General features: G+C 42.7%; 2 protein-coding genes across 6 annotated transcripts in view; one reads left to right on the top strand and one right to left on the bottom strand.

Annotated features, from left to right (window-relative positions):
* HIBCH (3-hydroxyisobutyryl-CoA hydrolase) overlaps positions 1-6,586 on the top strand; it is a 48,055-nt gene extending 41,469 nt beyond the window's left edge. Inside the window, exon 14 of the mRNA XM_087732442.1 lies at positions 4,364-6,586. Coding sequence (XP_087588568.1) covers positions 4,364-4,479 — 116 coding nt within the window. The 3' untranslated portion in view covers positions 4,480-6,586. The remainder of the gene's footprint in view (positions 1-4,363) is intronic.
* A 100-nt stretch (positions 6,587-6,686) lies between these two features.
* Positions 6,687-21,036, bottom strand: AKAP19 (A-kinase anchoring protein 19). 5 transcript variants are annotated; one of them, XM_087732443.1, is made up of 5 exons: positions 20,933-21,036; positions 20,476-20,629; positions 14,974-15,047; positions 14,299-14,375; positions 6,687-10,665 (listed from the first exon to the last, which is right to left on the bottom strand). In XM_087732443.1, the coding sequence occupies exon 5, from the start codon at positions 10,498-10,500 to the stop codon at positions 10,237-10,239; it is 264 nt and encodes an 87-aa protein (XP_087588569.1). In that variant the 5' UTR covers positions 10,501-10,665; positions 14,299-14,375; positions 14,974-15,047; positions 20,476-20,629; positions 20,933-21,036; the 3' UTR covers positions 6,687-10,236. The 5 variants fall into 5 exon arrangements, with proteins under 5 accessions (XP_087588569.1, XP_087588571.1, XP_087588570.1 ...); XM_087732445.1 differs by having other exon boundaries at positions 20,904-20,990; XM_087732444.1 differs by having other exon boundaries at positions 20,476-20,632; positions 20,933-20,987.
* Between the last annotated feature and the right edge of the window lie 2,554 nt (positions 21,037-23,590).

The following is a 23,590-nucleotide window of genomic DNA, read 5'->3' as shown; positions in this document are numbered from 1 at the left end:
GCACAAGATGAAACAAAGCACAGGCATTTCCTTTTCCAAGGAGCTTACAGTACAAGACATTCGGATGAATAACACTTTGGGGTTGAGGGAACCTGGCTTTTAATTCACACAGTTACATACTTAAGTATGTATTGTCACCTCCTCCACATTTTTTATCTCTGTCTTTATAAAGTAGTTTAAAATCCACTTGAGTAGTCAATATTAGTTTTAGTGCTCAGCATTAGTAATACTGTATTAAAGATAGCCTGGGGTGAGAGATGCAAAGTTTGTTTGTACAGCATTGAAAAAGTTTCTGATTTTAATTAATTAATCTTTAGCACTTATTAGCAGAGACTCCTTTGAAGAATTTACCACACATGTTGAGAAGTACATGGTTTTCATTGTGTTGGTAATGGGGACAAAGGTATCTTAAAAAGAATATTCCTAGGATATATTCTAAATCACCATATAAGCTGCTGAAATGTATTTATTCAGGAAGTGACAAACTCAAAGTCTGAGAGATGAACACCAAACCAAATTCTCACTTGTAACGCACAAGGTCATGAAACCATCTGGGGATGCGGTAGAGGACAAAAGCAAATCACTTGTCAGTATGGCCAGTAAATGACACAAATGGCTTGTAAAGAAAGAAGCTGCAAGAACAGCAGTTGGGAAGCTTCTCTCTTACATAGGATGATGTAGCAAAGGCTTAACTCCATCACGGGAAGAAAAAAACCCAAACAAACACCACCAGAGATCCAGCTGCACCGAGGGGATTGCTAAGAATAATAATTTGTTCTTGAAGCACTTTTGCTCTCTGCTTACTGCATATATCTTGCTCTCAGATTTGTCTCTTAAAATTGTTTCTCTTGTTTAAGAGTGGTGCAGAATCTGACTCAAGATCATTTTTGTAGTTGGGTCTAATCTCATAAAAATCACCATCCAACAATGTGCTGAGCATCCTTTTTAATAGGAAGTAAGATTATTAAGTACTTCACAGGATCAACCATAGTGAATAAAAATGAAAATTATAAAAAATGTTAGTTTAAGTTTTAGCTTTTTCTTTATTAAAGCATTACATTCCAAGCATTTAAGAACCAGCTGTTGACCCTGTCTACCACAAGAGGATCTACTACTAGTTTTTGAAGATTGTTTTTCAGCAACAATTGCCATAGGTCAGGTTTTAATAACAGCTTTTATCTGCTTCAAACCGTAATTTTAATAGGAATGCTAGGGAAGTAGTTTGTTTAAAAGCTTTTTAAACCTGCTTTGACCTGAGATCAAAATTTCATGTTTTCTTCTAGCCAGTTTTCTTTCAACCAGACTGAAAATCTGCTGGCAAACAGTCTTCCCCATTTACAATTCTTGTGATTGGAGCTGCTAAAGAAAAGCCAAAACCCTTAAAGCATAAAATACACAGATCATATTTCATCAGCATTTTCCCACGTAATGGTAAATGTGGTCTTTGAACACTTTAGGTATCCATTTTTCACCTTGATTTATAGAATAATACATAAACTAAGAAATGCATAGCTCTGGGTAATTTCCAAAAGTTTTGTTTTTTAATTCTTACTGCATAAGAAAAGTGTCCATTTTTTGAGTCAGTGCTCAAACACATCCAGGTAGACTACAATCTCAACTGCCTGAGGGGACAAAAATCTGTTAAATTAGCCTCCTAACTATTTGTGCAGGAATGTACACTTCAAGTGGAATTGTAAAGACCTTCTACATATTGCTGATCCTGCAAAGATCTTATTTCTGTACGGCTTCTGCCCTCTCCTGCAGTGCTAGCAGCTGGCAGATGTGAGCCTTACCCCAGGCACACAAACCCCCTGCAGTCAGTGAGTAGGTAGAGAGATTTCATTGCAACTAACAATTTCAGGTGCTTAGAAACATCAGTTTTGACTGTGCTGAATGAAGCTAAGCAATAGAACACTAATTGAAGTCCAGTAAAGCCACTGCTACTGAACAGAGAGGGTTCAGATTGATTTTTTTAAAAAAAAAACAGAAGAACAAACCCTTAATACAATGTCTATGTTCAGTTACTTTTATCTCAATGAACTTCCCTTAGCCTACCTTAGAAGTCTTCAGAATTTTTGTTCTGTTCTTGTAGTGATCGATATCTCAAGCTGGAGAAAGACAAATTATGCAGAAGTTAATGCAGAAAGGGAATATTTTCCCGATGCTAATAGAAGACAAGTGTTATAACTCATATAAGATGAAAGATTTCATTGAAGAGACCGTTATAAGCATCCAGTTTATCCACCAAACTGGCCACAGATCCAAACAGGACTAACTTGATTACACAGCAGTGCCATAGAGTGGAGAATTATCAGCAATTACTACTGTATTTCATAGTTGAAGCTGTAGTGATATACACGTGGTCTTTTGGTTTTTTTCCCCTCTCTAATTTAAAGCATCTCTTGTCAGTGTTGTCTTTTGTGGGTAACTTAAGATTTTTTTTTGGCCAGATCGTGAACTTCAACTAAAGTTGAAGAAAATCATTAGATAAGTACTACTCAGATGGAAGAAATATAGTTGATTTGGGACAATTATGTATTTTGACCCAAACCAATCAGTGGCTTCATATCACAATGTTTAAAATTAACTTGTAGGATCATAACTTTTCAATAACGTACCCAGTTGAATGACCTAGTAAAATCACTCTTTTGCAGCACATTTCTTTTAAAGAATTGTCCACATGGATTCTACTCTCTGTGGAATTACAGCTTCTACCTATATAATGGGATCCTTTTTAAAATTAGCATTTATGTGTATCCAAGGCATCCTTAGTCCTGTATTTGCAGGTAAATGGATGCAGGGCTCAGATTCTCCTTTCTCTTTGGAGATGCAAGCTAAAGAGTTGTGATGCCTGTACGTCTTTAGCCACAGAAATATTAATTAGTGCGATTGTCATCTGAGTGCTATTTATTTTCTAGGCATTTTCCAAATACTGGTTATAGAGGGAAAAGTTAACAAGTTTTCAAGTCACATTTTTTACCACAAACTGCCATAATGCCCATCTTTTGATAAGACAGTCTTTAGGTGGGCATTCTTTACACTGAACTTAAAGTCCAGCTCATTTGCACATTTCTCATCCTGGATGGTTCTAGTTTAGTCACTAAGAATGAAGTCTGTTTAGAAAGACATGACAACTTACCAAAAAACAGCTGTTATTCTTCAAAATATCTAGTCTCTGTGAGTGTCTTCTGTCCGCACACCTTTAGAACCATCCTACTCTGAAGTCTTTGTCAGAAAGAAAGAAAGAAACAAACAAACAAATTCTGTTCTCAGCAGAGGAACTTGAGAGGTGCTTTCTGCCCATCCTCCCTTATATGCTGTGGGCTGTGTTGGTCTCAGGAGGTCTCCCAGGACACAGGTGCATCTCCAAATCAGGTGCTGATATCACACCTCTGAAGGGAATGCGTGCTGAGGAGGGATGTTGGGTAGTCAGTGCATCCTAGAGAGCCAGTTACTATAGCTGTTCTTTTTAAATCATGAAAATTTCACATTTTGAATAGCACCTTTACAGGTTTTCTTGGGGCCAGGAAGGTGCTCAGAAGAATGCTCTGGAATTCCATTCGTATTGGTCATTTTTACACACAAATAAACTCTCTCTTGTCTTATTATTGTTTGCTAGTGCCATTGTTCTTGCTGACATGCCTTCAACATTCCTGTGATACAAGAAATGCTTTTTGAGAATTGATCTTTTCTTGTCACACTCTTACATGTGATTCTTTCACTGATGATTTTATCTTCAGTGATGTATTTCCCAGGATACAGCGTAAAGTACACATACTAAGATTATACAAATCTTCACAGTTGAATCTACATAGGTCTGCAGTATCTGTCAGTATTTACAAATAAATATTCTTGATTTTCCCACAAAGATACTCTGCTTTACTCTTTCCTCATTAGTTATTTCATTATTAGTTTATATGATGTGTTTAAATTAGCTTTAGACATTTAACACCTACTTTGAGTCATCTCCTATATGCTACAAGAGTCAGATTTTGCACAGAGATGTGGAAGTCCTTGTCCAGAAGGAGCATTATGAAAAAGCAGAAGACAGGCAAGAGTAGTAGGTCTAACAGAAAGCGCTAATTTCAGGTCTGTTCCTTCAAAGCTTGGGCTACTTCTGAAGTGATCCCCTGTTCCTTGTATCATCAGGCAGCTCCCAGATACATCTCTAGGCAGGTCATAACTCAAGAATTTTTATTAGAGTAGAAGCATATATGTTACAAAAACTCTGACTTCTCCAGAGCATAATGATTTTTCTCCCCCGTGTATTCACTGTAGTTGCCTGTCTTGATGCAATCTGAAGTCATCTTAATTAGAGCAAGTTTACAGGTTAACTTTTGTGTTTTTATACTCCACCTGACAGTGCTGATTGACAAAGACCAGTCCCCCAGATGGAAGCCAGCTGCTCTAGAAGAAGTCAGTGATGAATTTGTGGACAATTGTTTTAAGCCATTGGGAAACAACGATCTCAAGTTGTAAAGATCAAGCCTATTGACATCTTATACATCTGCTTAATTCTACGATGTAAAAATTTATAGTAGTGTGATAAGTTTGACAAGACTCTTTTAGCTAGCCTGAGAGTCGTAAGTCTAATTTTTTGCATTCAAGAATGTTCTCTTTTGTTACGCTGCCATAATGACAAAATAATCATATCTCTGGTTAATAAGGGGAAAAATTACTTCAAGGCAAATTATTATTTTTACTGCTTTACACAATGATTAACATTTAATTTTTTGCATCAACTCAGTTTAGGAAGAACCTTTGGGGGAGACAGAATAGTTAAGGGATGACCTAATAAGCAAGAAGTCAGGAGACCTTTGTGCTCTTGGCTCCGTCACTGATCTGTTAAATTGGGATTGTGCCTCAGATTCTTCTCTATACAATGAAAATAAAATATACTTAAAGCTTTAAAACAGAGCTGCAAAGAAAAATGCAAGCCATCATACTAAATCCATGATGTTAAGTAGTCTTTTAAATAAAAGGTCAGACTGACACATTATTAGTCTGAGAGCAAGAAATTGTTCTATTGATTTAACATTTGGTCAGTATCAGTCTTGCTATGTGATGTAGACATTGTTTCAAATGTCACAATATTGCCAGAGCCTAGAGCACACTGCTTGTAAAAACACTTTTTTTAAAATGCCATTGAGTTTGATTGAACTGCATGATTAGTTTTTCATCATTTCAAAAATCGCTAGTTTTTTCCTGGTCTTACAGTGGTGAAGAAATAACTGTCTCAGACCTTCCTCTGAATGCCAAGCAGCGTGTTTCCTGTTGATGTCAGTGACTGTCTAGTGATTTGAGTGCTAGAGGCCAGCCTGGCCCTAATACTACAAGTGGCTGGAGTTTATCTATACCAACTCGTCTGGATTCCCGTTTGCTTGTGCCCATGAACATCCTGTCTGCTGGGGGGAAAATTTGTGGAAAAGTAGGGGGAACACAGCAATGTGTACTGAAGGTAACAAATAGGCGAAAACATAACTATCTATCTGCTGCTAGATGGATCATACAGGTTTTTAACACAACATATCCTAACAAATGGATTTGTTGGGATCAAAATTTACATATAAATCAAAAAACCCTTGTTGTGTGTGCATCAAAGGTTGCTGCGTTCTGATACTAATAGTACTTGAAATTATATGACATAACCAGAGCCCCTTGATAAAAGTGTAATCTTCTTGGGGGGTAAAATTAATTTTTCTATTGTGTATGCAACATATAGCTACTAATCTTCAACATTAAGACTGCATGCTTTTTTATGGTTAATCAAATCATGTATCAGTATCTCTTCCTACTTGTTTCTACAGTTATAGGCAGGCCACAAATACAAATTTTGGCTTCTCTGAAGATGAACCACTGAGACTAAAGGAAGAAAACTTTTGTTCAAATAACATAGTCGGTAATCAGCACTGGGGAATCAAAAAGTCAGAGCTACAGCAGAACTGTTACAGTTTTCAACATTGGGCTGTTTTTATTACCAAGAGTAATGGTCTACACTGGCTTAAGGCTCCTTCCCTCCTAGAAGCTGTTGCCTGGAAACAAAGTCCAGGAAATTCAGGCATCAAGGTGAACTGCTAGAGCGACTTTTGAAGAATGAGAGGTGAGCAAAATGGAGAGCAAAATCAAGAAAAAATGGCACCCTGCGTTGTCACTAGAATCTTTTAAGATAAAATTAAGATTTCAGCAGCCAGTTAATGTTACCATGTACATAGTTGTTATGAGACAGTCCCCGAGTTTATTTTCAAAAGTAATTGAGAGATTTCATTAATAACTCTGGGGTAACTTCTGAAAATATGAGTTGAATTTCTACCTCACGCTGGTTCTGTAAGAAATGTAAACCTCCCCCCTTATTTTTTAAAAATTTTATGTTTTAGATTCTTAAACAATGGCTATTTTTAATTTATTTTTCAAAAATTGGCTCATTACATTATTTTTGTACAAAAGGAGCAATCTTCAGCAACTGTATTTAATGAAAAACACAGTAATCCCCAGGGAGTAGGGATCATGCCTTCTCTGACTGAAAATAACTTAAAACGTTTTAGCAAGACTGTTCTTCTGAATCAATAAACTTTGACTTGCGTGTTCAGTTGCTTCCAAAATTTATGTGAACAGGAATTATCCCAAACTCATGGTAACAAGACCCTGTCCAATCCATGCATTTTTATCAAATAAAAGTCTTACAAGCAGATGGTAAGTTTAATTTTATTTGGTCCACAAGAAAGTATTTTCCACAAAAATATTGTAAAAATATATTGTAGTGTGTTTTATTTGGGAATAGTGATGTGGTTTCCTACAGAAACGTCAATTTTACAAAGTTGTGCTGCAGTTAATGTGTTTTGAACCATTATTAGAATACCAAGTCAGTCACATAGTACCCACTCAGAGTATAGCTATGTTTGCTGGAGAAAATACAAACCAAATGTATTTTTAACTCCTAAACAGAAGTAAATGGTTTTGCAGAGTATGCCAGTCCCATACTGGAGTGCCTTTATTACACAAAATCAAGTCAAAGAATCAGTGGCAACTTAGCTGGAAAGCCACTGTAAGTGGCTTTGTAAGACTATAGCAGAGTTTAGAGTAATCTAATGATAAGTAAACAGATATAATTTTGTTTAGGTAAAGAAGTCTTTACTGTTAGTATGGATTACTATTGTGCCTATAAAAAATACAGCAGAACTCTGGAATGAGATCTCCTTCCATCTCTCACTGGATTGTAGTATTGAACAGAATGTTTTTAATTATTTTTTATTAAGGATAAGCGCATTATTTATTAAGGACAGCATCTTGTAAGATTTTTTTTTTCCTGGTGAGAAGCTGTCTCCCTGTTGTTTGTAAGCTTGTTTGCTTTCTGTTTGCTGCGTGCTTTCCCTGAAGTACCAATGTCATAGAAAGCATCATAAACCAGCTGGAATTGCACTTCAGGCCATATTGAAGCTGCTGTAATCTAAAAGCATTAATGAGGGAAGACAAGCTTTGCGGTTGCAGGTAAGTGACTGTTTGGACGTAACAAGCAGCAGGCGATTCAGTCGCTATCGCGTTACGGGTGGCTCTCTGAGCAAGCAGTGCAGCCGTCCCACACAGAAAGTATTCCAAATGGAAGCTTGCTGTGATGCATGTCTACTTATACCTAGGTAACTTTTCTCCTTTGGGGAAATTCGGAGTGTTTATCAGTACAGATGCTATGACTTAACTTTAGGATATTTTATATTCTTTTATAATTCTGCCTGCTGTTGGACTGTGCAGTGGCAGACTACCCATGGAGAAGCTGCTTTCAAAAGTGCATCTGATATTCTGACTCCAGAAGAGTGCCAGATGCTAAGGCTACATCGAAAGAAAGGATTTGAGATATTGCAACAGTAAGCACTGCAGCACCTAACGCCCTATGGCAGCCACCATGGTATTTGTACAAGGGTCAAGACAGATAAACCTAAATGCACTTTTCAAGCTAGTGTGGTTTTCTATCTGCTATTCACCTATCGGGCAAATAATGTCATGGAGTTGGGGCTTTTTTTTTTTTTTTTTTTTTTTAATTACTGTCTTTGGCAGTGTTAACACCCTTGAGCCAAGACTAATGTTACAGAAAGGCTGGCCTTTTTTGTAATAAAGCTTTATTTTAGCTATAATGAGAATAGGAATATTTTTTAGTACTGTGGTTAAGCAATAGCCAGTTAATATGTACTGATCTGATCAGTGTTTTGGTTTTGCTTTTTAATTCACCCTAGTATATGGCATGGATTTTTTTTTAGATGGAGCAAATGTAGAGTATGATTTAATGTTTTACATGCTTTAGAGCTTCAAGGAACATCACTGTTAGCTGTAGAATTTAAATGGGCCATAATACCTTAGTCCTACTTTACATATGGCTTCAAAGAAGACTACATTACTTCAAAGAAGACAACATTAAAACATAAGCAGATTTTTTTCCCCTTTTTCAGCAAAAGCCTGAGAATACTCTTAGTAGCAGGGTCTGGTCAGTGTGAATTAATGGCAGTCTTCTGCTGTGTTACAAGGAAGTATTTTCACTGTTTACTCTTGATACAACCACTTCCCCATACAGGTAAATTTCAAATAACTAAGTTTGTGTCACAAATTCTCCAAAACATCTCAATTCATAGGCTGCCTTATGTCTGAGAATAAGCTAAAAATAACTATTTGCACGGTCCTCTTTCTGCCTGCTTACCATGGCTTGAAAATCATGCTTTTTATCAGTTAATAGAACTATGCGTACCTTTTAAAAATAGTAACAGTTTTTGCCAGTATGGAAAGCATTTTTCTATAAAACAAAAACATAAAATGGAAAATACTTTGATTTAGGAAAAAACCCTACATCTTTTAAACTGACCATAACAGAAAAAGGAACAAACGGGTGTTAAAAACCTAAGCTTCTACAAGGCATTCACTTCATATAAAATGTCAGCAAAATTGTAGCTTTAAGATGACTATCCTTAATTCATCCCTTTCGTGATATCTCAAATGCTAGTTATGAGTACAGTAGGTCAGGCTGCAAGTCCTGGAGAAGCAGGGTGCAGCGTGTGGATGCAAGCTAGATAAAATCGGTAAAGAATGTAGCCCTTTAGCTTTGGGCCTAAGGCTTATTCACTAATTCAGTGCACTGCTCAGGCTTCAGGTTTCTGTAGCTCGTATTTGCATCGCTGTCCACGGTTTTACCAACGGGTAAGCGATGAGCCTACGGAGGCTGAAGGCAGGCGTACTGTCCCGAGGGTGTTAGAGTAAAATTTTAGTGTAATGCAGCCATAGTTCTCATGAAACAAACAGTCCTAAAACACTGTTACACCTTTGAAGGTTCATTTCACTAGTTATCATCAGTAGTTTTTGCACACCTCTCTGGGTTACAGTAAAAAACCAAAACAAAACCCCCAAAACCCAGCACCCTAACACACACAGAAAAAGCCCACAACCAAAAACCAAACCAAAAAATGGAAAAACTTTGGTCTGAACACAGTGATCAGATGTAATTAAACTATCTTACTGCAGGATTTTAGAGAGTAGCCTTCATGCACTTACAGAAGCCAGAGCATCTTAATTATAACGCACTGTTTATCAATATTGTAACGTTTCTCACTGGTTCCTTTAAGAATGGAAGTTGAATAGTATCATAATCCATATGGTTCCCTGAATACTGCTTGGTTCTATAAAATGCTTCTCATCACCTTCATTATTTTGTGGTTTACAGATTTAGTCAGGTCAAAGAATCAAAGTAAAATTGATGACAGCAGTTATCTTTGCTACACGTAGACCTTGATTTCACTTCAGCAAAACACAGACAAATTTACTGAGCATAGAGAGTTCTTCCCTTTTCACCTACAAACAGGCCACTGATTTTTTATGCAGTACATAAAAATAATCCACGCTTTGTTCTTAAGCATCTTTGAGGCCTCTCTGGCAGTGCTTGTACAGTTGCAGGGCAGCCACATTCTTCTCATCCTCTTTTTTACACTGATTTCTGATCACATTCAACACATACAAAGACAGAATACACTCAACATACGTCTGATAACAAATGACACTTGATTAAGAGATTCTACTGTAATCCAATTAGTTTCTTAGCAATATAGATTAAAAGGCAATATTTTTCAGCCTCTCCTTGCAAACACATTCATATAGTGGCATTACGCTCAAATCACAGCTGATTTTACTTTATTTGCGCTAGTACCAAATACAAGCTGCTTAGCAGACAGGACACTCACTGTGAAGCCAGTCCTTGCCGGTCAGAGCTCAGGGCACATCGCTTTCGATGTAAGGGATGTCGCTGTATTTGCTTTCAGTCACTGCCCACTGTTTCACCGCCTGATCAAGAATCTCATGGGAGAGACGGTGCGCATAGTCTAGCACTATAGTGCTTGATGGGCCTTTCTCATCCACCTTCACTGCTATCAGTGATGATTTCTCCCCAGTGCATCCTTCATTACTTTCCCCGATCCTTTCATCCTGGATAGCATTTGAACCTGGAAAGGCATCCTTGGATTTGATGCATCCCATGGTACATTTGAAAATGCAGCTGCAAAATTCAGTTCAAGAGCATGTTTTGATAACCTGGAAATGGTTTCCTTGTTGATGCACAGTGTTGCTCCTTCTTGCCAGTGGTTCCCGTTATTTTCAAAGAACGGAACGTCTCCTTTTGTGCTTCTTCACTTCTGAAGAAATCTGTCAAAAGAATGTTTCACGTAAGTGCAATAAGTAGTTTGCCATTCTCAGTGAGCTCAAAGGAAAGCTAAATTCACTACAGACGCTTGCAGAAGCAACTTTAATAAATCTCTGCATACTGTGCGTAAAATGTTATCAGTAACATCCATCTACTACAAGTAGGCAAAGCTTGACCTGAATTCAAGCTGCCTTTGAATGCAATTCCCAGTACGTGATGTAAGCCATCTAGGAATGTAAAGGTCTTGGGGAAAAAAAAAAAAAGTCTGTTTCTTCCCCACTGACAATGCAGTGCGATTTCCTGAATCTGTAAACAAATACTGTTTAACTCCAGTGACTGTTGCTGCTAAAGAAAATTAAAAAAAAAACCTGAACGCCCCACGGAAGCACCACACAAGCACCACCTAACAAGAGCCTTGTGTCACGGCTGTTGTACACCCTTTGGGCAGGAGTGACACTAATTCTCAGTGTCATTCTGCTGTTGCTCAAGGAGGCTTGAGCATGCCATCACTAGAAGGTATTCAAGAGAAACAAGAGCTGCTATTCGTTTTTTTCCCTTGAGAGGTAAGGGAAAGCAGCAATGCACTGCTGTGTTCAAGGCAGTTCTGACAGAGCTAGAGCACCATTCTTACTGAAACAGGACAACTCGAGATGTAGAGAAAGGAGAGCGAGGAACGAAACACCTGACAGGGTCCTCTTCTCAAACTCCTTAAGAATCAGAGTTGGTCAGCCCCAAATTCTGGTATATGTTTTTTTGTTTACTAGCCTACAAAGCTGTTTCTCAGGCCACTTTCTCTATACAGGCAAAGCAGAATCTCATGACATGCCTGACTTTGCTTGGCATGAGCTTACCCACTTATCAGAGTTAATAGACTGCCAGCCAAAATAAAGACTGTGCTGCACAGAAACCAACTGTTCCCTACAGCTTCACCCGATGACGTTGTACTAAGGTCAGCCAAAGTTAAAGATTTTTTTGTACATAGCTGTCGAAAACATACTCACGGCAAAGATGTTAAGCCTTATTTATTTGCTTTATATACTGGGCGGAAATAGGGGCTCCAATCCAGTAACCTGATCACAGGCAAATATTTGCAGAGGAAATCAATCCCATTTGCAGGCAAATGGTGCTTCGCAGGCAGGGTGGGACATGGGACTTCCCAAGTCCAGCAGCTGACTCACGAGAACAGGTTGATGGTGACAAGCTTCTCTCCTCTTTCTGCTAGTTCATAAAAACATCACTACCTGTTTAGAAAACTGTAGGGCTGAAGTGCCAGCACTCAGAAGCGGTGGTTGGTGTTCCTGGCAGAAAGTCAGACCTAAAAGGCCTCTGAAACCACGAAGTACATACAAATGTTCTCATACCTTTAGCTTTGTATCAGAACGTTTCCGTGTTTTAGAGGAATGTTTGTAAATCACTTTAATAGAAATCAGTAAGTTTCTTTTGTGCACAATGACATGCTGCAGCATGTGCCAGTGTATTTTAAGAGCAGGCAGTACAATTAACAAGCCTGTAACATAAACCCTGCTGTTTTACCCAACACAGAGAAGAGCTAAGCTATCAGCGAGATTTTTTATTGTAATAACTTCTTATTAAATGAGTAGAAGGAAGGATAACCTTCACTGCCCAAGAAACCCCATTTATCCCTATGGAGGTTTATAAAAAAACCATGAGCTTTATACCTGTGTCTATCAACTGCATGCATTGCTGAAACTTAAAACGCTTACAGAACATGCTTAGAGACCAGAGGCCAAGGAGATGTCTGAAAGCAATTCAGACATCTGAATAATTCAAAACTTTCTCATAGTAATATATTGTGCATATCTAATTTCAGTATTTACCATTAATAAAACATTAATAAAAATAATTTCCATTTGCTCTTCTGGGCAAATACATAGCTCGAAGTATCTAATACGGGAAAGAATCACTCATAGCATCTATAACCCACCATTGCAGATACCTGAAAGCTGCAGTCTTTATCCAGTCAAGGTAATGCACAAGCTTCACTGGGAGGTACGCAGGTATGCTGTCTAATCCTTTCTCGCTACACTACTGGTGACAATTCGAAGTTTCAGATTAGATATTGCCTCCTCCTTAGGCTTAGCCAGAACTGTAAATATTGTAGATTTAAACCTCAGATTCCCCAACCATACAATGCTCTACGCCACAGTTGATATAACAATGTATTTTATCAGAGTTTCATCCCTGACACTTTGTCTAATGACTATTCAGATTTGGATTTTTTACTTAAGTTTGGAGTCATATTCTTTTATATGTTACCCTTTTTTTTTTGCCTTTTTAAAGGAGGTCTGTTAAATGGTAGTGAGCTTTAGTTAGTATTTTATCATTGTTTTAAGATGTTTCCATCCTACAACTGGAGGTTTCCTTTCCTCTCCTGTTAGGGGACACCAGCAGATGAGCTAGTGTCTAGCAGAAAGAAGGAGGGAATGTGAGTAGAGGGAGGACAAACATATCCTAAAGCAGGCAGGGAAAAATTCCATAGGGCAGCATCTTCCTCTGCAGGATTTACCTTTGTTCCCACCTTACCTCTGCCTTTTCGTTTGGGCTAAATCAAATGTTTGTCTGACTGTCCTACACAAAGGCAGGGACATGCTATAAAACTTCTAGATAGCAAGGCATGCAAGACAACTAAATTGTTCCAAATTGATTACTAGTTGAGCTTAAAAGCAAACTTATCGACCCTAGTTTAAATTCTTGACTGTTACTCATTTCATTATTTATAGAGCGCAGTACTTTGCAAGCCACTGCAGTAAGTTTTATAGTTTTCCCGCCCTACTTGAGTTAATAATTGTTGGCACATAAACGATAGCAAGCAAAGTTGCCCTCAATCTTCTGACTGCTTTACTGTTTTTCTGACAGCCAGTGCTTGCATATACATGGTAAAGCACCGTTTAAATCCTGTCTACCTAACTCATCTCCAGAGTGTTAAGTTCTGACAGGGATTTTAACATCTCTAGCTTTCCTCACAACGCTCACACCCTCAGAGGGGAAAAAAAAAAAAAAAGAAGTTAATTTTACTCCCAGCATGGTGTTTCATTCAGTAACTGCACAAGGCAAAATTGTCTGATAGGAATCTGTTTGCTTCAGTCTCCAAGCTCTAATCTGTTGCCAGTTGTGTTTCAGAAACCACTGCGTAGATGGGTCAAGGCTCAGGCCAAAACCTCTGCCGATGCGGTTCCCCACGTGACAAGCTGCTGCGCTGAGCTGCCGGCAGAGGTTAGGGAGCTGCCATCTGCTCTGTTACACTGGCAGCCAGGACTTAAAGCAGCACCGTCACAAACCTTAACATATTGTCTCTTTTTAAAGACCAATTTTACAGTAAGTGAAATCTTAATTCATCTTAAAAATACAAGTTCCTAGTTGTGCTCAATTTCAGTAGACACATAGTCAATATGCTTTTAAATACCTCATTTAACTTCAATACTATAAACGCTGTGCATTGTTTTAAGAACAGTTCTGAAAACAATCAATTCCTTTCCATATCCCTGGAACTGGATGCTCCCAAGAACAAGTTCAGGTGTTGTTTCACCTATTATGTTATTTACCACACGCGTGCCCTGTGGTAACGCAAGGAGAGAGACCATATTGAGGGAGTCGTACCACATAGCTGAACTCACCTTGCATGAGAGGGCTAAGCAGTCTCTTTGCCAGCCTTGCTACGTGTTTCCTGCCAAGGTAAGTTCATTTCTAACCACTGAAGGAAACAAAACAATGGTAAAAAGATGCCTGCAATTCACTATTATACAGCATAAAACACAGGAAAAAAGCATCAATAGCATAACTGCAGTTTTATTTAGATAAATAAGACTTCTTAAGGTATTAAAATCATCAATAAGAAATAATTACAAAAGGATAAACGTGAGCGATCAAGAAATAAGTTTTGCCTGCCTCCCTGGAATACGTCTTCATATGATGAAGACAGGCCTAAGAGAGAGAGTTTTGCTGTTAAGCAACATCTCTAGCTATCACGAGCAAATAAGTTCCTGCTACCATTTAAATGGTTTCCATCCGCAAGACCTTTGAAAAAATCTCCTTGAAGTTCAATACTATATTGCAAGGAATCGCTTTCTGTTATAGCAGTCACCATATTAAAGGTAAGTCATACTTTTTAAAATAGCTTAGTTCAGCTTTGCCCACTTGAACACAGAGAGTAATTTCTGCTGTCACAGAGCCAGGCTCCTCACTTTCCAAACTTTTAGGTTCAAATACGGCTTCTTGTAACCCTCCTCCAGGCAGGGAGGCTTTCAGTTTTTTCCTCGGTATCCACAAGAGAAGCTCAGTATGCTACTTACCAAGAACGTGCCTGCTTTTAACAAGTTGTCCCACTTGTCCCCAGTACAGCACAGACAGCTTCACGGCTGGGACTCTGCAAAGGGCATCAATAAATAAAACTTAGCGCTCACGAAGATGTCAAAGTTACACGTTATCACAAAGTTAGATGAATCTGTAGTGCTGACCCTGCAGAAGTCTGCTTGCCTGTTCACCCACAGTACTTGACTTTGCCAAAGGTAAAAGGATGATACAGCACTTAGGAAATCAGACTGAATGGCAGGCTGCAACAATTTATATACAGCACCTCATCCCGGGCACGCAGCGGGGCCACTGCTTGGGCAAGTGTACGATATGCAGGATGCCAACCTCCTTCCACAGCAAGTCCAGTCAAGGACAGTTTCAGCAAGGATATAGGAAGGGTAATACACCAGCCTCTGCAGGGCCCCATCTTCTGCCTAAGCTTAAAAGTTCTCCCCTGTTTTGCCTTCTCCCTCTCAGAGCTTCTGCTGAAACCTGGACCTTTATCATCCACGTGCATACGAAGAATAGTCAGGTAATCACAGTAATGTCATCATCATGGAAACAATAAACATTATTCTTTGTAACAAAGACATTCAAACTCAAGGCAGGTGACCCAACTGACGTACCAGCAGAGGTAAAGCAAACAGCACTTAGGCATCCAAGCCTCTGAACTGCACCTCATTGCGTTAAATATTTATGTCCTCCATGTAACAATCATAGAACACCAGGTTGGAAGGGACCTCAAGGATCACCTGGTCCAACCCTTCTTGGCAAAAGCACGGTCTAGACAAGATGGCCTAGCACCCTGTCCAGCCGAATCTTAAAAGTGTCCAATGTTGGAGAATCCACCGCTTCCCTGGGGAGATTAATCCAATGGCTGATTGTTCTCATTGGGAAAAACGTTCCTCTTGTGTCCACTTACAATCTCCCCAGGATTAATTTGTACCCATTACCCCTTGTACCCATGTGACTCCTTGTAAAAAGGGAATCTCCATCTTCTTTGTAGCTCCCCTTCAAAGACTGGAACATGGTGATAAGGTCTCCCCTAAGCCTTCTTTTCTCAAGGCTGAACAAGCCCAGCTCTCTCAGCGTATCCTCATACGGCAGGCTTCCCAGTCCTTTGATCCTTGGTGGCCATTCTCTGGACCCTCTCCAGCCTGTCCACATCTTTCTTGCATAGCGGGGACCAAAACTGAACACAGTATTCCAGGTACGGCCTGACAAATGCTGACCAGAGTGGGATAATGACTTCTTTATCTCTGCTGGTGATGCCCTTGTTGATGCAACCCAGCACCCTGTTGGCTTTCTTTGCCGCAGCAGCAGGCTGTTCACTCATGTTGAGCTGCTTGTCCACCAGGACCCCCAGGTCCCTTTCCACAAAGCTGTTCCCCAGCTGGGTAGATCCCAGCCTGTACTGCACTCCTGGATTGTGTTTTCCCAGGTGCAAGACTTTAAATTTGTCTTTGTTGAACTTCATAAGTTTCTTGTTAGCCCACTCTTCCAGCCTATCCACGCCTTCCTGCAGGGTGGCTCTCTGGAGAGAAAGAGAAACCCAGGACATCCTACGTCTGCCTTTCCTCTCCCTAACAAGGTGGGATGTTATTCACAAGGATACATGATATTATGCCTTTGGATATTGTGCAGTTTTGAACAGAGCAGTGGCATATAAATGGTAGAGGGATGAATAATTCACTTAGTGCACAGCATCTCCTCCATCGCTGCAGGACTCAAGAGGCTCCCTGCACTGAGCAGCCCCAGGCAGGGACTCCAAAGCGGTCCAATCCACCAGTTTTATATTTCTGCCTCTCCTTTACATCCAGTTTTCTGCAAATCCTACAGAGCAGACGCACTGGAGTAACGTTTATTATAAAGGCTCCTTCTAATCACAGGAAAAGAAAGTTTTAAGAAGCTAGAGTTGTTTTAAGACAAGCATGATTCCCAAGATCCAGCTACCTCAGGCAATCACTGAAATCCCTAAATACACCAAAATGATTTGAGCAATGAAGATCAAAAATGGACCCCTCATTCCTCGCAGGGCCGTCTGCTCCCCCTCGTGCTGCTTACTGCCAACAAGAGATAAGAGCTACAGATTGGAAAGGGCTGGATGCAGGAACTGCAAGTAACTGCTGTGCAGGATTAGCGCGTAAATGAAAGTCTCCTGGTTATCTGTCTCAGGGTACGTGCTGAAATTTCAAAGGCTTGTTTCCTCCCCCGCCCCATGGCCAGAATTGATAAAACTTTTTCAGGCTTCTAAGCCAGTCTGTAAGCAAATGAGGAAACAACACACTCGCTTTTCAGAATCAGGCACGGCCTCTAGCTTACTTTAAAAGACTCTTCAATTAAAGGACAGTTGACGTAGCAAGCAAGGTGAAGTACAGCAAGGAACCTTTAGGTGAAAATACCAATAGTTCAGAAAACAGCAATGCTAGCAGGTACAGTCCTCAGCAGCCACAAGGTTAGTTTTCATCCAGGAAAAGAGTGTCTTGTTAAAAGTAAATAACACCGTGTGCTTGGTAGCTGTCTAATTTCATGAAAGTAAAACCATACTCAGTCAGCCTGTCCTGAAATCCTCCCTCCTCCTTCCAGTACAGCGGTTTAGTTACCAAATTGCATGCAGCTCGGAGAGCAGCCTGGAGGCAAGAGCGGAACAGGATGCTGAAAACTTCTTATAGGTTCTGCTCTCATTTTAACTTAGCTGCTTGTCCAAGCAACTGTACGTACTACTATTTTCTCCAAATTTGGACAGAATTATGTACAACAGACTAATTCTGCTTTTCAATGCCTGGTGTTTTTTCCCCCAATGTCTCAGAATACAAGCAAGCAGACATTTATCAGCACAGACCCTCTGCCAGACCACGGACAAGGGAGAACATTAACTTAACCTACCCTCACACAAACGAGAGCGGGATGCCCACTATTGATGAAAGCCTGTTTTCTAGATGAGTATGAGCGGACCAATGGATTTCCTTATCAAGTGAGGCCTCAGAGCGAGGCTGCAGAAGAAAGGGCATGAAGAAGATGCAGAGCTTCTCAGAAACTCCATCTGCAGGATGTTTAGCCAAGATTTAAGGAACCTAACTACAGAAATGAGAGAGGAATGCCTTGGTCCAGAGGAAAAGCTAGTGGTCATTGAGGAGATCTGAAACTCTCTAAGAACCCAAATATAAAATAATGCTCAGAACTAGTGAGTGAACACAGACAAAACATAAAGTTCTTATTGTAGATATATAGCTGTTTCCTTGCTCTGCGTAACATGGAAAGATAGGGGTTCAACACATCTTTCAGCAAAGCCCACGGTTCTTCCAATTACCAGCCCACCCCTCCATACGTATTAGCTGCAAATCTATAGCCTGAAGATGACCCCCACCAACATTTTCCACACAGCAGGGGAAAATGCAAGGCATACCACCAAAGGGTGTCAGAGACACTGGCCAAGTCCCACACTGAGGTCAGACTGCCCGAAAGCATGGCACTGGGTCCAAACGAAGCAGCCTGTTGGTTTATGACAACCATGCTACGACGCTGTTTTGAATGAACTAAAGTGGAAGCTGGTATTTTCCTATATATACACCACAAAACCTCCCTCCCAACAAGTCAATTGTGGAGTCACAGCCTACCTATTAACAGCCCACCTTCGGGAACATGTTTAAACGTCAAACTACTTATACTCATGCTAAAAAACTTAGGATCTAGCCTTGTTTATAAAGGTATATTACTGTCCTCCACAAGTGCCAGCCAAAGACAGACTGCTGCAGATGACGAACGGGGATGCACAAATCTTTACAAGCAAGAAAGCCCCTCCTGCCGTTATCGCTGGCTGCTGCCCAGCCTGGGGATCCTGCCAGCGAGAACTGATGAGCAGCAGCAGGTAAAACAGTGGATCAGTATTGCAGTCTGACAGGGTCGTGTTTTATTGTAGTATCTGTCACAAGATTCAACTGCGAACATACGGAGCTGCAGATCATAAGGTGCGAGTGAGGTACGTTGGTTTGCTTTGTGATGCCCTCACGAAGGCAAAGGCCCCACTAGATTAACGCAAACAGAATTCAGAAGGAAGGAGATGGCCAGGACCTGCCCAAGATCAACCAGGGAAGAGTACAAGAAAAGCAGCACACAGCCCCATTCTGTTCTTTAATCTCCCTGTACAGAAGCCAATTGTAAAACTGGGAATCGGAATGAGGCGTGCAACAGAAGACCCATTTTTCCACGTCTCACATAGGAACGCACAGGAAAACACAACCCCACGTTTCAAAATCACAACTACGTTACTAACGATTGGCAGAAATCAGCCGAGGAGTAAGAGACCAAAGCGAGGAGTTAGCAACCAGATGCTCCAGCTGCACGAAAGCTGCCCAGAATTGCAATACAGAAATGCGTCAGCCTGAAAAATCACTCTGTCTCACGGCTCTCCCCCAGTATTTGTTTTCTTGAATTTCACCGCTCCTAACATGCCAGCTTCTACTTCCAAGGGAGCTGCTGCCTCGGCGCCCGAGGAGCAGGGCGGCCGGCAGCCAGGCGAGGCAGCGGTGCCCGGCGCAGCCCGGGGGCACTGCCGGCTCTGCCCCGCAGGGCCCTGCCCAGGGCACCACCTCGCCCCCGGAGACACCAGCGTCGCGAGGCTCTACCCAACTCCTTCTGCGACGCGTACAAACCAAAGCGATTTTAAAGAAAGAATTTTATCAGCAGAACATAATGTTCAGCAGAAAACTAATTTGTCTGTACTCGAAGGTTAAAAATGCTACTTTGTTAAGACTATAGTACAAATCCCTGTATTTTTCTTTTTTTTTTTTTTAAGTTACTATATTTAGAAACCTAATCTGGACTCCTAGTTCCTGAACTATGAGAAAGCATGAGACGTTTCTAAATGGTTTACAATTTTTGCCGCGGCTGATCTTACGCTACTAAATCTGTATTTTACAACGTGCTAGGTCAAGGTTACCTGCCCTGCCCAGGTTTGTGCTGAAGCTTGGGAAAGGCACTCGCGGCAGAGCAGGGGCAGACAAGAAACCCTCACGCCACCTCCGCCAACAAACACAATTGTCCCATGTCTTCCCTGCAGCAGGAACGCCGCTCACAGAGGAGCGGCCGTGCCGTTTACCTTCCCGCTCCGCGTCGCTCACGTTGCTTTATGTAGTACTACCTCTCCTCAGGTGACCCCACGGGTGCCCAGCTGGAGCAGCATCCCCGTTTCGCTCAGTTTTAAAGACTTTGTTGTGAGCAACCTCACTGCGAGATGACGGGAGGAGTAAGGGCGTCACCGCCGCCTGTGCTGGAAAACCCCACCTCAAAGCCCAGCTCTTCCTTTCCTCCGCAGCATAAGCTTACGATGCTGAAGGCCAGTCCTTGCCCATGGCCACCGGTCACCCCATGGGTCCCCACGCACTGTGACGGCTGCGAGGGGACACAGCCCGTCCCTCCCGCAGCACAGCGCCAGCCTGCCCTGCTCCTACTCGTAGGTCCTAAGCAAGATGAGATGCGAGCAAGAAACCCGCCCGACCTACCAGCGCGGCGGCGGTGGTTTAAGCGCGAACAGCATGTTGCAAACGGGGTCCCACCAGCACGGCTCCGTCCGTCCAGCAGAAACTCCCGGGGAGGGCGGCTCCTTCCTCCAAAGGTGCCTGCACGATCAGGGCCTCGTCCCACCAGCGCAGAGCCCTGCTGGGAAACGGCAAGGACGTGACAACGCCATCGAAGCCCATTTTGACACCACTTTCGGGAAACTACCGGCAAGCGGGGCCGGCGGCGGGCAGGGCCGGCCGCTCCCGGCAGGCAACGCCCTGCCTCCGCCCCGCAGCACCGACGGCACCGCCGCGCCCCCCCCCCCCCCCCCCCCCTCGCCGCCGGGGCTCCGCAGCCGAGCCCCCGCGCCCCGCTCCCCACGCCGGCCCGGCGGCGCTCGCACAGGTACCGCCCGGGGAGGGGCCCCCACCCGCCGCCGCCGCCGCCGCCGCCACTCACGCCGCGCCGCTCCGCCGGGCGCTCTCCGCCCTCCCCGCGGCACCGCCGGTGCTCCCGGGCGGGGCGGGGCGGGGCGGAGCGGGCAGGGGCGGGCAGGCGCCGCCGCCCCACCGTGCCCTTCAGCAGCGCGGCGGCCCCGACCTGCCGCCGCCCCGCCACCTGCCGCCGCCCCGGGCCGGGCCCCGCCGCCTCCTCCCGGCCTCCCCGCCCGCAGCGGGGCCGGTGGCAGCGGGGGCCGACCTGCCTCGGCGCCGGGATGGGGCCTGCGCTTTAAAATTAAAAAAAAAAAAAAAAAAAAAAAAAAAAAAGGGAAAAGGAAAAAAAAAACCACCCAGGCGGCGAAATCGCCTCGCATTGGCTTCTCCTTCTTTTAAATGAGGGGAAGCATCCTTAAAGGACGGAGTTGCCACATAAAGCTTATGGTCATCAATATTGCATGTTCGACTCAGCCCGTTGATGAAACCCTGCTCTGCCACAGAGTGGTGAAGGGTTAAGTGCCGTTGAATATGCCAGTGAAGAAAACTGTGGGAAAGACCGGGGGTGAGGCCCGGGTGATGTTTCTCCTGTTTTATCCTGTCAGGCGGCATCAAATCATGTACAACTACAGAAAAAGAGGAATTGTACCAAAGCTTTTTAAGAAATGCCCCCACTGTAAAAGAAAACTTCCTGAATGAAGGACCTGAGCAAGCTAAAGTAACATTTTTAATTTTCTAAAAATAAAAGCGATGCTAAAAAAGAAAAGTATTTCTCAAGAGAGGCTGTGAACAGACATCTCGGGTGAAGCATCCCTGCCTCTGGGGAGCCTTGACACCAAAGCTACTGCAAGACGCACGAGCACACACCTTGGGCATCACCTCCGAGAGGCTGCTGCGGCGGAAAGCCTTCCCGTGGATTTAGGCAGTGGTTTTATCATCAAGTAGGTTTCTAACATATTTCACTTAGGCATCGGCCAGCCAAGGAATTTATGGCAACATTATCAAAGCCGAGGAAAATGCTACACTGGTAATATTAGTCAGGAAAAACACTATTATAAATGTAGCTGCTAGGTCACAGTTAGCCCATCGCACTGCTGTTATCAAGTCCCGGAGGGGCTGCGCAGGGCTGGGAGAGCAAGGGGCTAGATAGGCACAGAAAAACAGGCACAGTGCATCTCTCCGGCCTCCACGGCCTGCGCCGTGACCGGCCACCGGCACAAGCGAAGCCCTCCTCCCTAGCCCAGAGAGCTGGGGGGCCGGGAGCGGGCAGCCACCCCCGTACACCTCCGCAAACAAAATCCAGCAGGTCCTTATGTGAAAGATCACTGCTTACAGCTGTTGTGACCGCTTGACAACAGCATGCGATATTACGCTCATTACTTGCAAACAGTCCATCAGTGAATAAAAAAAAAAAAAAAATGTATTTTACTAATTACCGCCCTTGGGGCCCGGAGAAAGCATTCAGTGTAGGCGCTGCGTTTGCTGCATCATTTCACCCAGCTCTAACGGGAACCACGCTGCCCTTAGAGACCGAAGGGAGAGTTTCTGGGGCTGGGGTGCAAACAGGAGGGCAAGGCTTGACCCTCCCCGCCAGCCTCCCCGCAGCAGCGGTTCCCAGGGCAGGCAACCTCAGGTACCAACATCGGCTCCAGTTCCTCACACGTGCGATTTTTAGGCGATGAGTTCCCCAGCCAGGAGTAAGCCCCTTGGGAGCTAAGCACGTGTATGCAAGTGTTTGCAGGAGCAGGTTTTAGGAGCTCGACCCAAAGCCTTAAATCTGGCGGCACCATATATCCTTTGATTTCAAGGAGCTTTGACTTGGGACCCGCTGACCTGGGTAGATTTTGGTCAGATGTTTTTATTACTGTTTTAGTTCGCCTCTGGCTGGGTGGAGGAGCAAATCAAATAAAATGATAACCCTGAGAATTAAAACAAGACAGAGTACCGGAATGGCATGGTTACCTTGCATTAACACAGTGGTATTATTACAGCAGTGATTTGTAAACTACACACGAAGAGTTTTAAAATAAGAATTTTATAATTAAATTATTAATATCTTTGTAGCGGTTTATGGCTACTGTGCTCTTTTTTATTCTAGCCCGGTTTCTAACGCAAGGCTTCACTTTTAACTTCAGCTTTTAAGGGAGTGCAGTTCCCACTGAGCAACTTTGAGACGTGGGGCAGACATTTCACAGGCTGTCTGCCTCGGCGTGGCACAGGCTGCAAGTACACCACTAGCACCTGATTTGATTGCTTCGTTACATCCCAACAGATAATAACCGTACGGGACTTGTGCGCCACTCGCCTCCCTGTGACGTGACCCGACAACAACCCATTTAGTCTGAGCAGCAGCACTTCAGTGTAAAGCAGGGGAGGATAGGGAGTTAAGCAGAGGGAGATACGTGATGAGAATTTTGAGCCGATATTTATTTCTGGGTGCCAACTTGTATTTAATATTTTATTAGCTGTGGAATATGCAAGACAGCTTATTATGTTTGGCTCAAGCAAAGCATTCAGTCTTTTTAAATGCGGAGCATCCGTTTGAAATGACTGCCACCAGGCACAGACCAGGCGGTGGATGAAACGTTTAGCTCGTAGAGCATTTCAGTGTGAAAGGCTGGGGCCTGTGATATTGAAAACCAAAATGCCCAAATCTGAGGCACCCCAGCCGCAGCACAGAGGC

This window comes from Nipponia nippon, unplaced genomic scaffold (genome assembly GCF_047370975.1).
Source record: "Nipponia nippon isolate SJK-2023a ecotype South Korea unplaced genomic scaffold, ASM4737097v1 scaffold_5, whole genome shotgun sequence".
Taxonomy (NCBI): Eukaryota; Metazoa; Chordata; class Aves; order Pelecaniformes; family Threskiornithidae; genus Nipponia; species Nipponia nippon.
Note: the sequence above shows the minus strand (reverse complement) of the source record. Positions and strands in the feature narration are given on the sequence as shown.